Raw genomic sequence first — 16,498 nt, 5'->3', positions numbered from 1 at the left:
TTAACAGAGTAGCGCCACCTATGGTTTTAAAGTGTAATTAGCTTTTATTACACATAATCTATGTCATCCTTGTGTTATAATGATATATATTACATTAAAGTACAGCACAATAAGCGTTTTAAAGTATTGATCTTGTTAAAAATGTTGAAAAATAATGCTTGAAAAACTTATGGACACTTTATATAAAATATACTTTAATCACAAGACTCGAAAAGAACATTTACTTTAAAGATGCATTTTCTATTTAAATAAAAAAAGAATATGTTAATTTGAAAAGAAACAACCAAAAAAATACAACAAATAATTAAATTGAAATAAATCAATCAATCAATCAAACAATTCACTCAGGATGATTTCACTTAGGAACCTTCAACTGGAATGTTTAAAGTGTGATGATCAGTGTTTTCTTTAGTTGGGCGGTTTGACTAATTGCTTTTTAGTTGGTGGTCTTTGTAACAATATTTATTAAAAAAAACATTTGTTGAAAACAAAGGATGTTAAAACATCTAAATCTACAGCTTGTTTAAGTTGTCCTGCCTTAAATCAGCTTGCCCTGAAATATCTTAAAGAGCCCCTATGATGTTCTTATAAGGGAGTGTTATTTGGTGTATTTGGTGCAATGTGTTTACGGGGTTTATGGTAAAAAAAAAATCACATATTGTTGTTTCTCTATCTCTGAAACGCGCCGATTGGTACAAAGCTCATCGTTCTGAAAAGTGTGGTGCTCTAATTGGCCAGCTATCCAGTGCATTGTAATTGGTCGAATACCTCAAGCATGTGACGGAAATGTTACGCTTCTTACCATATTTGGAATATCAGCTCCCAAAGCAACACTGACAGGTGGTAATGTTGTTAATACCTTATATATTCGAGCCCGAAATCTGATCAAGAAAATGCAGATGACCAAGCTGATCGATCAACTTTGCCAGCACGGCTTGAAAAGAACGTAACAGATTTGTGATCGTAGAAACGACAAACAACAAGTGCTACTCTACACTGATCGCGTTTAAATCATGGTTTGAATATTCAATAGTTAATTCTTTAAAGGCTTAACAATTTGCAAACACACTCGAGACAGTATGACCTTGTTCACACTGTCAGTCCAAATCCGATGTTGGTGCATATCCGATTGGAATCCAATCACATTTAGAATGTGTGAACGGCCAAAAACCACATGAAATTCCTTTTTTTCCGTTTCAGGCTACAACCAAATTTATTTAAATAAACACTGAAGTGAAAAATACCAACACTGTAAACATTTCTTTAAGAAACAAAACTGTTTTAGGAAGACAATAGGTGACAATAAAACATAAGTGTAACATATCCAGGTAAAAATGCCCCATAGGTAACCTCCCAAAAATACTGTGTTATTGTTATTATACAGTAGTTAGATGTTGCTTGTTATCAATGAATATTAATTGACCGTAATGTAATGGAGTAACTAAATATTTCCCAAACCGTTTGAGGACCCCATTGACTTCCATAGTAGGAAAAAACGTTTCTGTTTTTAAAAGTTTATTGGGCAGGATAACCACCAGAATAACTCAACACTGCTGTTGTGTCAGAAACATTTTGACTTGAACGTTTTCAGACTCAAGGGGATCGCACACCGTTCTAAAAAAAAAAAAAAATCGAACACATTGTTTTCTATGAGTATACGCACACCGGCGCCACTAGGTGGCGCCTGTCCGCACCCAGCTGTGACTCAGGAAGTTGCTCAAATCCCTGTCGTGCCACACAGCGCCACTCATATAGTTTAACATTAAATAACATCCTATTTGTCCCAAATCATTAACGATTAACATTGGCTGCTAACGTATATTTTGCATTTTTAAGTATACGTTATCTGACGAAGCTTGCGCTATTTAATGTGCACTTCCGGTTTACAATACCTCCGAGTTGTCCTAGACGCGACTCGACGCGGCGCCACGCTGAGCTGCGCGGCCGGTGTGCGATCCCCTTAAGGCTAAAAATGGGCTTTTATATATTTTAGTTTAACTAATACACTGGTGTTTCTTAAAACTACGCTTGTCTGTGTAGCTTTTACCACATTTGACACAACTATGAGGTTTTTCTCCAGTGTGCCATCGGAGATGTGCATTAAGGGAACACTTCTGGGAAAATCTCTTGCCACAGTCCATGCACTTGTACGGCCTCTCACCAGAATGAGTTCGCTGGTGTACTGTCAGGTATGTTTTATGAGCAAATCTTTTGCCACAAACCATGCAGACAAAAGGTTTTTCTCCAGTGTGTATTCGCATGTGTAGTTTCAGGTAGGATTGTTTGTAGAAAGTTCTTCCACAGAGTACACAATCAGTCTTATCTTCTGAAGCACTTGTCTGGTTTTGTGTACTGCTGAATTTAACGCTACTGGTAAAAGTTGAAACAAGCTCATCAGTTTTCAAATCTGGCTGTGTTGGACTGTTTCCATGAGTAGTACGTCTTGCTTTAGGAGTTTTTTTCTTTTTAGGGCGTCTCCGCTGGACGTTTGATTTCACTTGGTCATATGTAGGCAGTGTGTATGTGATAAAATCTGCCGAACTCTCAGCCTCACATATCTCATTCCTGCCCACTGCAGGTCCTGTAATGTAATGACATAAAACACACACAGATAAGATAATAAAAATAAAATAAATGATGTAAAACCAATGAAAATAATACAAATGAGAATACAATTTCTCATACCTGTATTTTTCAAACTGTTGCTTTTATCTTCATGGCACTCCTCAAACGTCTCAACCTTAATCAGGATCCTGTCTGCTTCTTCATTCAACAAATTAACTGTCTAAGAAACAAAAGATGTAAGTGGTAAAAAAATAAGTTTTTAAGAGAACTTGAGGAACATCCACAGCAGTAGACAGCTTCATCGGACGCACACAATTTGTCGGAATCTGTTGTTATTGAATCTACCAGAATGTTAGTATGGACCATGAAAGCTGTTTGTTTATGTTGTCAGGGGGCGTGCACACCAAAGCTTTTACATCGGCGGATGTTTTCAATTGTTTCCATTGGAAGCGCTGTTTTTCAAAAAAGCCAGCAGCTGACATTTTTTCCCGCACTAAGGGGGCGTGCACACCAAAGCTTTTATGACCGCGGCCGGCACATGTTTTCATTTGTTTCCAATGGAAGCTCAACGTTTTTCAAAAAAGCAAGCAGCTAGCGGTTTTCTTCTGCGGTTAAAACCGGCGCTCTGCGGTTTTTCCGCACTCTGCGCTAAGGCCTAGAGTTGAAAAATATTCAACTTTAGGTGAAAAGCTCTGCTTGTCAATGTCAGTTCTTACACAGCCGTCCAGTCACAGTGGAGGAGGGGCGGGACATTACCACAGCAACCAACCGGCTCACAGCTGAAGTATCACTGCTACTTGAAGAAAGCTGATGCTCAGCTGAAAAAAAGCTGGCATTTGGAGTCCTCCAGGCGTTTTCAGCCACGTTTAAAAGTTTTGGTGTGCACAACCCCTTAAAGCTGGCTCTAGACTGATCGCCAGGAGTTGAAAAATATTTAACTTTGGGTAAAAAGCTCAGCTCAATGTCACACAAGGCCATCCAATTACAGTGGAGGAGGGACAGGACAAATATCACAACACCCAACCCCGGTGCATCCATAGACAGTAAAAGAAATGGACACAGCGACCCCGTTGGATTCAAAGGAGACAAGTGAAGCCAATTAGAAGCTCACACTTCCGGGGGGTCGAACGTACTGTGCAGACTCAAACTGAGCTTGGTGACGTAAGCAACCTGTCTGACAATTGTAAGTCTTCTAATAGCTGTGCCAAGAGAAATCTGAATCACCCGCCGAATCTTGCAGAAACGGCAAGCGTGAACAGGAGTACATTTTGTATTAAGTATATTTAGTATTCTGATTAATTACTTTGTCATTTTGTATAGTATTTATTTATTTTAAAGTTTAACACCAGTACTCCATATTCTACATGTGCTTCTCCCCCTGTCCATATGGTAATTTCTCTACTGTGCGACAGAGAGTCGCGTGGTAATGACGCAATCGTTAGCATAGTTTTACTAAAACTGCTTCTACTGGGCCATAATGTAAGATACAAGGTAATGGAGCCTTTTATACATTTTCGTGTTTCTTTAGAAATAATTGATGCACAAATTAAGTCTTTAAACGCCTCAGATGTAAAGTTATTCACTGTCAAAGTGACGCCAAAATGAATGGGAGTCAATGGAATGCTAAGAGCAGGTGGGGGTCCGCTAGCTAATGGCGGTGCCCAGCGCTGCTTCAATAAAATATGAAACCCTGCCCCCCTGGGCGCATCGTACAACGACTGATAAACAAAACAGAAGTATCACAGCACTCAGCTGAAAAAAACTGGCAGTCGGCAGAAAAAAGCTGGGCGTTTTCAGTCGCGTTTGGTGTGCACACCCCCTTACTGCTGAAGCTGCTATGTAAGACCAACCTCTACTGTGTTAAATGAAGAGCTCAGATTTGTGTCCTCATTTTGACCAATGTTTGACTCCTCGTGTCTCCACAAGTCCATGCACCAGTCCTTACCAAACACGTTGTCGATTGCAGGACGATGTCCAGTATCTGTTAAAAATACAAGCATTAATTGAGTAACACTACAACATGTACATAACACAAACACACACGCAAAACTCTGCTGATACCACAGATAAACAAACTATATCTATTTTTTCCATGACGCATTGACTTGAAAAGCTGAACAAGGCTTTGTTCTCCTTACTTCCAAAAACACACTTCTTTTTTTATGCCATTGTTAAGTCTTGATATAAAACAAAGTTGTCACATGCAGTGATGCCTGTGACTTCCTCTCAAAGGAACAATGCGTCCTCGACATTCTCACTCTTAAGTCCAATTTATGGTCGTGCCTAAGGTCTACGCTGTTGGTTATCTGTAGCCTCTGTGTAGCCTCTGCGTAGCCTGACGTGCACCTTGCCAAATTTTAAACAGCACATCAGTTCTACGCAGGCCGCAAGAGCTGTGATTGGTCCACTAGAACTCTTTCCATCAGGTAAAAAAACCTGCGTCATAGGTATTTCAGTTTGCGTTGTAGACGCAGAAGTATATATGAAAATGAATGCGTATCCTATGCCGTCGCAGCTACGCCGTAGGACGTACGCACAACTATAATGAGCCCTTTACTCTGATTGGCGTGTGGCCGTGCTCTTTCGGGGAAGTGCCCATAAAAGGAATATGGGGTCACTGATACGTAATGGGTACCCATGTTCAAAAAAAACTTCCCAAAACTTGTACGAAAAAGGAGGTGTGAGTTACTCTGTCACAAGCTCAACTGCTTTTTTTGACACTTTGCATTTGTTTAGCATGAGGATTACAACTCTTAAACTGTGTTAATAAGTCAAAATGCATGAAATAGCTTTAACTACCCCTTTAACAAAACGTAAATCTTTTATTTTAAAAACAGTAATAAGTCATGGCGCCAAAAATATCATCTTTTACATAAGCATGAGATTAACGTTACTCAATCGTACGTACGAGCGCAGCCTTGTGGGTTGAACCTAAAAACAGTTTAGCTCAAATAACCCTAACAACCCATTTGTGCATCTAAATTGGACAAAACTTCATTCTTAACAAACCACATATGGTTATAACACACACTGTGCATAATAATACAGAATGTAATAACCTGTCAGTACGTCGCTGACGCTGAATGAAGCTTCAGTCTCGTTCATCCTGCTGGTGTTTCTCCGGGCAGCCTGAAGTTCAGTCTCCAGAAACAGACATTTCTTTCTGAGAGAGTCGTTTTCGTTTGTACATCGTGATATCTCTAATCCCAAATAAGAATAGTTATCCTCGAAAACTTTGCCTATTTCAACAACAGCTGCTTTCGCCAACACTTCCATTATGGATGTTAGCTGTGTGTGAAAATCAAGAGTGTTCATGATGTCCATCATTTACCGGAGCTCATAGAAATGACCAGTTTCGTTTTGCAGTCGTAATCTTTTAATAAAGATCCTTTGCCTTTAGGCTACTCGACAACAATAAAAACCTTCAAACCATTCCGAGAGACAGACCACCAATGCAAACCATAAACAGCGAGCGTCCAACAGAAAAGCATCATGGGAGGAATTACCGTAAAGCACCGTATAGAAAGACCCATTGATATATATCTATGAGAAAGACCGACATAAAACACCCACAAACAAAGTCCCTGAACCGATCAATTGAACCAATTGCTTCGAAAATTCAGTTTGATTCAGTTTTTCGAAGCGTTCGAAACACCACACACGCTGGCGACACCAGCTGGTCAAAATTATGTAAAAGCAAATCTGTCCAAACATTTTACACTTTTTTTTTACACAAGATTTGTATTAAAATATATTTGTTTAAAATTATTTAACTTAATTAAGATATAATTTAAAGTGTATTATGTGTTTCTAGTTTTATTTAGGGCAAACAAATCATTAAAACTAACTCCTTAATTGACTCTACTGAAAAATCCAGCAAAGACCAGAATAAACTGGTAACTGGTTTTAACTGGTTTAAGGTGGCAGTAGCTGGTTTAGGTTGGTCCTCCCATCCTGCTAAAGCTGGTCAAGCTGGTGGGTCAGCTGGTCTTCCAGTCTGACCAGCTATATTTTAAAAAGTGACAAACACAGCTAGACTAGCTTAAAAAGTGACCAAAACACAGCTAGACCAGCTTGCTACACCACCAATACCAGCTAAAACCAGCTTATGTAGGTCTTAGCTAGATTTTTCAGTAGGGCTATGAACCACCCTTTAACCCTGCACAAAAAATCCTGAACACAGAACTGAGGGAAAACGTTTAAGGGTGTAACTCCACAATTCAGTACTATAGTTTACAATAAACTTCCAACATTAAAGGAATACTCCACTTTCTTTAAAAAATTCCAGATATTTACTCACCCCTATGTCATTCAAAATGTTTATGTCTTTCTTTTTCAAGAAGAAAGTTTAAAGTAAAAAAATTCAGGATTTATTTTTACATTTAATAAACTTTATTGGAGTTCAGCTGTTTACAGTTTAAAATAGCATTTTCAACAAAGCTTCAAAGGGCTCTAAACAATCTCGACCGAGGCACAAGGGTCTTATCTAGCAAAACGATTGTCATTTTCGGCAAGAAAAATAAAAAACTATGCACTTTTAAACCACAACTTCTCTTCTCACACCAGCCGTGCGATGTGCCAGCGCGACCTTACGTAATGCATAAGAACGTCGAAATTAAAAAGCAAAATACTGGAAACAAGAAGTGTGCATCTTTTTTTAAAAATGCATGTTTTTTTTAAATATGACCTATAACAAAAAGTAACAAAAACAAAATAAGATACAACATATATAATAATAATATTAATACTTTATAGGTAAAAATATATAAAAGGTAAAAATAGGGGTAAACGTTTGGCACGCATATTTACAATTTTAAAATCTGGTCCTAAAAGAAGAGTAGTTGAAGACTCCTGTTATACAGTATTGTTTTTGTTCGTACAGTAAAATGTGTCAACGATAGCGTGTATTTTAAGGTTTTAAACAGTGGTTAAACTAACATTTGATTCAGCAATAATAACACACACAATTTTGACGTTGCTATACTTATAAAAATCCATAGAATGTAAGTCTTCTTTACTTTATAACTTATTCAGATAAATAACACTGACCGTGTATGCTCTTTATGTCATAAAACTTTATTTACACCAGTGTCATAACAACAAAATGCAGCAAACATTTTCTATGAATCTCTTATCCTGCCTGCTTAAAACATAAACATTGCAAATAACAATAGAAGTAAACATTTATTTATGTACACATATTCAAAAAAATTATCTTGTGTGACTGATACGCTGTAAACCGGGTGAATTTAGATCAAGATTTTGAATGGAAAAAAATACCCCCTTGCCGGTTGAGAATACCAAGATGGCCGCTAGAACTCTGCAGTGACTTCACTTCTCGCTATTACGTTAAGCGTTCCATGCGCAATCCAGTCACTTATATAGAGCAGTAGTTGTCATACAGAATTTAGCTGCCTTCATTCAGCTATGTAAGAAAAAGACAACTTTTTTGTGATCCAAAATATTATTTATTAATTCAGTCATTCATTGAGTCATTTATTGATGGACTCATGCCACCATTTGCTTGGTCTATGCAGTCAGAATAAAGGTGATGACTTGCAGTAATGTCTTCCCTACATTTTGTGTGTTTCCTCTCCAGATGTTTTCTTAAATTTTTTCTGTGAATGGTAATTTGGCAATAAGGGCATTTTGTCTTGACAACAGCTTTTTTCCGTAGCTGCGTTCTCACACAGGGCATACTGGGACTTAAGGGTGGCATATCAAAAATGTTGCTTGATGTATTGGCGGTTGATGTAGTAGCAGTTGATGTAGTGGCAGTCAAGGGTGGCACATCAAAAACGGTGGTTGATGTAGCGGTGGTCGATGTAGTGGAGGTCAAGGGTGGCACATCAGGAATGATGGTTGATGTGGTGGTGGTAAAGGAAGCATTGCGGATCTTACATCCTTTGAGATGGGCCTCAAAGTTGTCACGTCGGTATACAATGGAAGAACAATACACACAATGGTAGTGTAATTTTGTCTTACAACTTAGACCACACCGGTGTATAGTATAATCTGAAGAAAAAAAACAGACAATTACTCTGTTACTTACATTTCTATATTTCATGTGATCAGAAAGATAATACACAGCACAACAAAGTTACACAAAATTCACAAATTACATTACCGTCATGAATGACTGCCCTTGAAAAGTGAAGCTGAAGATGAGACTGCAATTTACTTTTTTTTGAGGGTTTGTAAAACACAGTAGAACAGAATGGACAATGGTACAGGGAACAGCAGGATGTGCATTTTTCGAGTGTTGGAAATTCGCGACCTCTCTGAATTGAGGTAATTTCTGCAACAGAACAGTGAAAAAGATTTACATTAGATGGAGAATGTCACTGAACACTTAAACGTGAACATATGAGTTTCTTAATCTGTGATTTGTAAAATAGGATTTGTGCAGCTGCACTGGTGTAAAGGTGTAACTATTGTGTTTTATCTGCAGCATCCCCTACTCTTCAAGGGCCGTTTTTTAATCCGAAGGCTGCATCCTCCGGATGTCGCATTTGCAAGGTGCATACGTCATCAAGTCTGGTTTATTTAAGTTATTTTTTATTTAACTGAGCATTACATACGCAAGTTTTACGCATATTACAACAATTTACGATTAACTAAGAATAATAGTCAACTTTATGATTGTTAATATTTTGAAATAAGACGTATGCAGCATGCAAATGCGACTTCCGGAGGCTGCAGCCTTCGAATTGAGAAACGGTGTTGTGTGAAATTCTGTCCCCGTGAAAAACTGTCCCAATGGGCGGGGCATACATGCATATTCATAGGTTCGCTCCGCTTTGGAACCAGCGATTGGATTGCAAATTCTTGTGTGTGTTTCCAGCTCTTTTTTATATTTATATAAGGTAATAATGCCGAATGATCATATGCCTTGTTTAGATGCACAATTGTTTACATTCTTCACATAATAGGCTAAAATGCTTTGCATGTGCGTTTTGTAAGAACACTTTTTCATGGCTATACAATATCATTTTGCTATTTAGCCTACGTTTATAATGCTAAACAGCAAACTAAAGCACGGAACGAGCACGCATTTCTCCTCATTGTTTTTTGTTGTTGCGATAGTTCATCTCTTGTTTTGTAGTGTATTTTGCTGCATTATTTGCATGCACTGCAATAAATCATATATGTAGCTAACTGCATGTTCAAATAAAGATTATTATTATTATTATTATATTTATTTATTACATTTTTATAGAATGTTTCCTGTTGTGGTTTTGCCTCTTGCCAGTTTTTAACCCCAGTTGGAATTTATAGAGCCTTAACGAAAAAGCCTTGTAATAATTGAAAATGACATTTCTTGTTTATTCAGATTTGCAAAAACATATTTTCTTACTGTTAAAGTAAAGACAAGAAACTCACTCACGAAGGCCAGATTAATCACATATCATGATAAAGTTAGTTATCTTTATTGACAGACTCGAAGTCGCACACACACAATAAACAAACATCCATAAGATATAAAAGGCTCACACAACATACAAACATCCATAAACAACCACAATCAAACATAACATAAACTACACATAGCACGATGTGCTCACTGGTTAAAGCATACTCATATTTTCTTATACATCCCTTGTGAAAAATTAGCGTACTTAAGTGTATTGAAAGCATACTTTTTGTGTGCTTAAAATAATAAAAGTATACTTTTTGAGAAGTGCACTTGCTGATAATATAATATAATATAAATTAAAGACCACTTAAGCGTAATTAAATGGAATACACTTTAATGACACTATTTATTAACACACTTAAGTGCACTTTTTACAACTGCACTTTGTAAGAATATGTATTTAATTTTAACTTATATTAAGTTACACTTTCATCATAATATTTATAAACACACTTAAGTGCACTTTTAAAAATGTACTTTGTAGTAATATCTAATTAATTTGAACTTATAGTAAGTACACTTTCATTATAATATTTATAAACACACTTCAGTGCACTTTTAAAAATGCACTTTGTAATAATATCTAATTAATTTGAACTTATAGTAAGTACACTTTCATTATAATATTTATAAACACACTTCAGTGCACTTTTAAAAATGCACTTTGTAATAATATCTAATTAATTTCAACTTTTAGTAAGTACACTTTCATAATAATATTTCACTAACACACTTAAGGACACTTTTTAAAAATGCACTTTGTAATAATATCTAATTAATTTTAAATTATAGTAAGTACACTTTCATTATAATATTTATAAACACACTTAAGTGCACTTTTAAAAATGCACTTTGTAATAATATCTAATTAATTTCAACTTTTAGTAAGTACACTTTCATAATAATATTTCACTAACACACTTAAGGACACTTTTTAAAAATGCACTTTGTAATAATATCTAATTAATTTTAAATTATAGTAAGTACACTTTCAACATAATATTTATAAACACACTTAAGTGGACTTTTAAAAATGCACTTTTTAATACTGTCTAATTAAGCTTAACTTATAGTAAGTACACTTTCATCACAATATTTCTTAACATACCTAATTACACTTTTTAAAAATGCACTTTGTCTAATTTAGTTTTACTTAAATGTAACCCTGGTTAAATAATTAAATATTATTATTTTAAAAGTGTGCTTAAATATAATAGAGACTATTCATACATCTACATTTATTTTATAAATGAGGAAATACATGTGAATAATTCAATCTGAATTATAAATCTGAAATGAGTAAACCAATCGGAGTGTTTAATTGTAAGCTCCGCCCCTTTTTTGCTTTCGGATCGCGTCTCAGTTCAGAGGAGAGATGCAGAGCGACAGAGACACTCGATCTAACGCGAGAGTGTTTAATTTGATTAAATATGACTCTTAAGTTCATATAAACTGAAGAGATCAGAATTTAACTGGCATATATTCAATGATACAGCGTGATTGTGTGGATTGAGCACTTTTTGAGCTTTCATTTTGACCTGGTGAGTTTGTTATAATTACCAATGTTATAATTAGCCATAAAAACGAATGTCAACACTTTAAATGTCATATCATTTTATTTGTTTAATCCATACGAGACAAAATAGTGTTATATTGTGATGTTATATGGGTTGGATTGTTCATTGCAGTGTGATTATGTAAAACCACATGGTGCGTTGTGTTCACTGCTGTTCGCTGACGCCATTTTGGTTGCACGTGCCTGTGAAAGACAAAAAGAGAGAGAAACACGTGAATTGACAGGTATTTGTCTAAATTGTCATTTATTATGATGATGGCACTTATGTATGTATTTAATTTGTTTCCTGTATTATGTATAATTTTAATCATTATTGATACACAATATTGAATGTTATTTCCTTTCGTATGAACATTCCTTGAGCTGGATTTTCCTAATTGATGGCGAGCCTCCCATTTCGACCTGATTGGATCACGAATCTAGAGGAAAGGACAATTTTCTATTTTAAATATTTTTCTTCAGACAAGTAAGAGGATACATTTCAGAAACTGTTTCCTTATTTTGTTTGTTTACTTTATTGAACTGAAACATTTCAGAAGCACAATTCTGATAATTTAAGACTGATCAATACTCCAATTGATAAGAACTTTGAACTTGAATACTGATTTTAGTGTGTTACATATATAATTTGTACCATCTTTGTACATTGATTGTGACTGTGATTTCTGTAAATGAGAAGTAATTTAGAGCGTGCACCCATAGTATATATAGTTAATTGTATTTTCATTGTTGTTACTATTTTTTGTGATTAAGGAAAGAAATAGAAAGGTTTCTCAATACTCAAAGTAAAATAATGTATTAATCAACTTACCTTCTGTCTCTGCTTGTTGCTCACTATCACTGCTACCTCCTCCTTCGTACCGTGCACCCTTCTGATCTTATAATTATGCCTGGTCCATAAGTAAGTGAGTTAATACCCGCTACATAAAGAAAGTACACTTTCATGGCAATATTTCTAAACACATTTAATAAATTATCATTAGACTGATGTGACCTACCAAAGACTTGTTAATTTAAAGTTCATGCAGTTCTTTTTTAGTTGTCTGTTAAAATGTAAAAAAATTATAACTTTGAGTTTATTTTTTTCTAAGGGATGTAATTATTCAATATTGATAGTTGTTTGTTTGATTCCAATTTAACAATATTAAAATGAGTTTTTTTTTTGTTTGGACATATACAACTCATAATTAATTTATTAAATGTACTTTTGCAAAACAAAAAATCTGATTCATAATTTGACTACCAAACTGTTTTATTGTCAGTGTAAGCATTGTGGTTTTTGTTTGCTTGCAATGCATTAAACTGAAATGAATACATATTTAATTAACTAGATTTGTTTTTCAGTATTTTGAGAAGTACATAAATATATTTCACATACAATAGAAGTAGTTAAAGTACATACTGTAGAAAGATGCAATGAAATCACTTCACTGCACTGAAATCCCAGTTCAACTGATTGCATTTAATTTTATATATTGGAATTTATTTGGCAAACTTGTATTTGAAACATTACATTTAATGAGTAATTAAATGTACTGTTAATATACATTAACTTATTTTTAATTTCACATTAATTGCTTGACAGTAGATTGAACAGTGCACTTTAAGTATATTCTAAAAACACTAGAAGCAATTATGAAAGTAGATATAAAGTTGTAATAAAGTACCAATTAAGTTGTTCCAAAAAATCACTCTTAATGGCAACTTATTACATTTTATTTCAACTTAATATATGATATATGTGAAATTAATTACACTTAATGTGCATTCAGTGCGCCGAAAAGATTGCATTTAATTCACACTTAAGAGTATTGTTAACAGACATTAAATTGCATTTTAAATCACATTAATTTCATGTCATTATATTGTGTAGTGCACTTTAAGTATATTTTAAAAACACTAGAAGCAATTATGAAAGTAGATATAAAGTTGTAATAAAGTACCAATAAAGTTGTTCCAAAAAATCACTCTTAATGGCAACTTATTACATTTTATTTCAACTTAATATATGATATATGTTAAATTAATTACACTTAATGTGCATTCAGTGCGCCGAAAAGATTGCATTTAATTCACACTTAAGTGTATATACTTAAAGTGTATTATTTATGTAATAAGTACACTTTATAAAAGTACACTTAAGCACACTTTTTTTTCACAAGGGATTATACACATGTATGTGAACATTACCCTATTTACAGGATTTCTGTAAATAAAAATGGTCTAACATATTTGAAAAGCTATTTACCTAAATACAAGCCTTGCCTAATGCAAAATGTGGTTGTTTCCCTGTGTGCTAAGAGGCTAATTTGGACCAAGACAAAAAGGTAATTTTGATTTGAATCTAGGCCATAAAAAAGCTGTAGTCACTTGAAAACACACACAACACACATGAAGACTCAACTTTTCTCATTGTAATTATTGGACAAATACATTAAGAATTACATTCCATATGTAATATGTTCTTTGTTTATGCACATACACAAGATGTTACAAAATCAACATAAACGATTAAAGTAACACAGATGTACTATCCAACTTTTGTACATATAGGCTACTGCCAAAACTGGGTGATGCAACCACTCCTCCTGTCTGAGCTGTCACCATCGAGCGTCCTCTCTAGACAAATCTGTATGTATTGCAATCTGTATGTATTGTAATATGGGCCAGATAAAAATGTGGCATAATCTGCACGTAAATTGACCCACACAGAGTATTTACATGTGATGTTTAATGCCTTACACTTGGGGAAAGTGTTAAAAGTGAGGTAAGTTAGGTGATGCAACCCATTCATATTTATACATCTAAACATTGCACTTGTTTTTTTTTAATCAATTGCTTTCTATGTGTAAATCAATCCTCTGTTTAGATAGAAGGGTGAATAAAACGTATCAATGCATTATCTGGTAAGTCTGACATTACTTACTGAAAAATCCTTTCAGCCATTGAACCTCTGGAGGGGCAGTGCCATTTTAATGAAAAGGCTTTAAGAAATGCTGAATTCTTGAAATGGATATTTTATGTTAGCAATGAATAAGTGAAATAAACTCTTGTTACATGTATCTGTACTGCTGCTGGATCCAGGGGAGTATGATGTGCTGATTGGGTCAAATAATGAGAACAACCACTTGACACTCATGTTCAGTTTCTTTTCATTCTCATCTTCTCTTTATCACTCTGTTTAAAAATATGTCATTATCTCATTCGGGAAGAAAATTAAAATGTTGTTTTTATATTTTGGTCTCTCTTCCATTTTTGCCTTTTAGTAACACAGGAAAACCCTCATAAACATATTTAAGCTGGTCTGAACAATGTTGGTCTTGCAATTAGGTAAATAACCTTTAAAAATTTTTTAGGCCATTTTTATTTACAGGAATCCTGCTTTAATAGAGTAATCATGCATCATGTCGTTTGAATGATTGCAATGCTCTTTTCGTTAAGGCTCTATAAAGTCCAACTCAAAAAGGAAACAAAATAACACCAGAGAACATTTAAATTTTTTTATTTATAGATGCAGTTAGCCATATCCCTGCCGAAAAAAAACAATAGAAACCATTACAGAAATTATAAGGGTTTCCATTACAAAACCATTACAAACCATTAAACATTAAAACTTTAAAAACCATTACAGATTGCGTAATGGTCTCTATTGTTTGTTCAGCAGGGATTTGAGTTGTATTGCAGTGCATGCAATAAATGCAGCAAAATACACTACAAAACAAAACATTAACTATGGACAAGATACAACAAAAACAACGAGGAGAAATATGTGCTCGATTCGTGCTGTAGTGTTTAGCATTATAAATGTAGCAAAACCGATATTGTTTAGCCATGAAAAAGTGTTCTTACAAAACGCACATACAAAGCATAATGTAAACAATTGTACATATGAACAAGGCATATGATCATTCGGCGTTATTACCTTATATAAATATAAAAAAGAGCTGGAAAACACACAAGAATTTGCAATCCAATCGCTGGTTCCAAAGCGGAGCGAACCTATGAATATGCATGTATGCCCCGCCCATTGGGACAGTTTTTCACGGGGACAGAATTTCACACAACACCGGCCAAGGGTAGGAGATCAGCCTTTGCGGGGGTTGAACCTAAAACAGCGCTTACAACCAATTTGTGAAGAAAAAAATGTCAACAAGCCACGTGCATTATTTAATACACACACTTGCATTATAATACAGAACAATGTAAAGTTATAAAAATTAAATCACCTGTCGGTCCGTCGCTGACGCTGAATGAAGCTTCAGTCTCGTTCATCCTGCTGGCGTTTCCCCGGGCAGCCTGAAGTTCAGTCTCCAGAAACAAACATTTCTTTCTCAGAGAGTCGTTTTCGTTTGTACATCGCTTTATCTCTAATCCCAACAAAGAATAAGTCTCCTCGAAAAGTTTGCCTATTTCAACAACAGCTGTTTTGGCCAACACTTCCATAATGGATGTTAGCTGTGTGTGAAAATCAACAGTGTCCATCATTTACCGGAGCTCTTAATAACGTTAGCAATGCTCGAATTCGTTTCGCAGTCTTAATCTTTAACAAATATGTTTTGCCTGGACTCGATAACGAGAAAACCTCGGTTCAAATCATTACGATATTGAGACACACACCACCAATGCAAACCATAAACAGCGTCCGACCGAAAAGCATCATGGGAGGAATTACCGTAAAACACCTTATAGAATGACTGACCAGAAACATAAGCACACAAGGTAGTTTTTTATAATTTAATATTTTAAGTTTTAATTTAAGTTTATTACGCACTTAACAATACAAAGATGTTTAACTTTAAACAACACCGGCAGACTATTATTTGCTAAAGTCATGATGTTAAGCTATAAATGTTCCTACTTAATGAGAATTAAAAATTTTTTAAAAAAACGGAGTTATCTCGTTTTGAAACTCTTTATATATATAAAACACAAACTTAGAT

General features: G+C 34.9%; 2 protein-coding genes across 2 annotated transcripts; both read right to left on the bottom strand.

Moving 5' to 3' along the window:
• Window positions 1-286: 286 nt before the first annotated feature.
• Window positions 287-6,047, bottom strand: LOC135745011 (uncharacterized). Its single transcript, XM_065263385.2, has 4 exons — window positions 5,625-6,047; window positions 4,416-4,546; window positions 2,686-2,785; window positions 287-2,581 (listed from the first exon to the last, which is right to left on the bottom strand). The coding sequence occupies exons 1-4, from the start codon at window positions 5,890-5,892 to the stop codon at window positions 1,995-1,997; spliced, it is 1,086 nt and encodes a 361-aa protein (XP_065119457.1). The 5' UTR covers window positions 5,893-6,047; the 3' UTR covers window positions 287-1,994.
• Window positions 6,048-7,018: 971 nt separating this feature from the next.
• Window positions 7,019-16,206, bottom strand: LOC135745014 (uncharacterized). The gene is made up of 3 exons (XM_065263390.1): window positions 15,785-16,206; window positions 8,693-8,863; window positions 7,019-8,580 (listed from the first exon to the last, which is right to left on the bottom strand). The coding sequence occupies exons 1-3, from the start codon at window positions 16,041-16,043 to the stop codon at window positions 8,042-8,044; spliced, it is 969 nt and encodes a 322-aa protein (XP_065119462.1). The 5' UTR covers window positions 16,044-16,206; the 3' UTR covers window positions 7,019-8,041.
• Window positions 16,207-16,498: the final 292 nt, after the last annotated feature.

Source organism: Paramisgurnus dabryanus, chromosome 3 (assembly GCF_030506205.2).
Source record: "Paramisgurnus dabryanus chromosome 3, PD_genome_1.1, whole genome shotgun sequence".
Taxonomy (NCBI): Eukaryota; Metazoa; Chordata; class Actinopteri; order Cypriniformes; family Cobitidae; genus Paramisgurnus; species Paramisgurnus dabryanus.
The sequence above is the reverse complement of the archived record's forward strand: the minus strand, read 5'-3'. Positions and strand labels throughout refer to the sequence as shown.

Bases quoted from the DNA above. Each gene is read 5' to 3' on its own strand.
- LOC135745011 (XM_065263385.2), bottom strand. From the start codon at position 5,892: ATGATGGACATCATGAACACTCTTGATTTTCACACACAGCTAACATCC. The intron at 2,786-4,415 runs GTTGGTCTTACA...TTTGTTTCTTAG, and splicing joins CTTCATTTAACACAGTAGAG to ACAGTTAATTTGTTGAATGA. The intron at 2,582-2,685 runs GTATGAGAAATT...ATTACATTACAG, and splicing joins CAACAGTTTGAAAAATACAG to GACCTGCAGTGGGCAGGAAT.
- LOC135745014 (XM_065263390.1), bottom strand. From the start codon at position 16,043: ATGATGGACACTGTTGATTTTCACACACAGCTAACATCCATTATGGAA. The intron at 8,864-15,784 runs GTGATTTAATTT...GTTCTGTTGCAG, and splicing joins CGTCAGCGACGGACCGACAG to AAATTACCTCAATTCAGAGA. The intron at 8,581-8,692 runs GTAATGTAATTT...TTTTTTCTTCAG, and splicing joins AAGGGCAGTCATTCATGACG to ATTATACTATACACCGGTGT.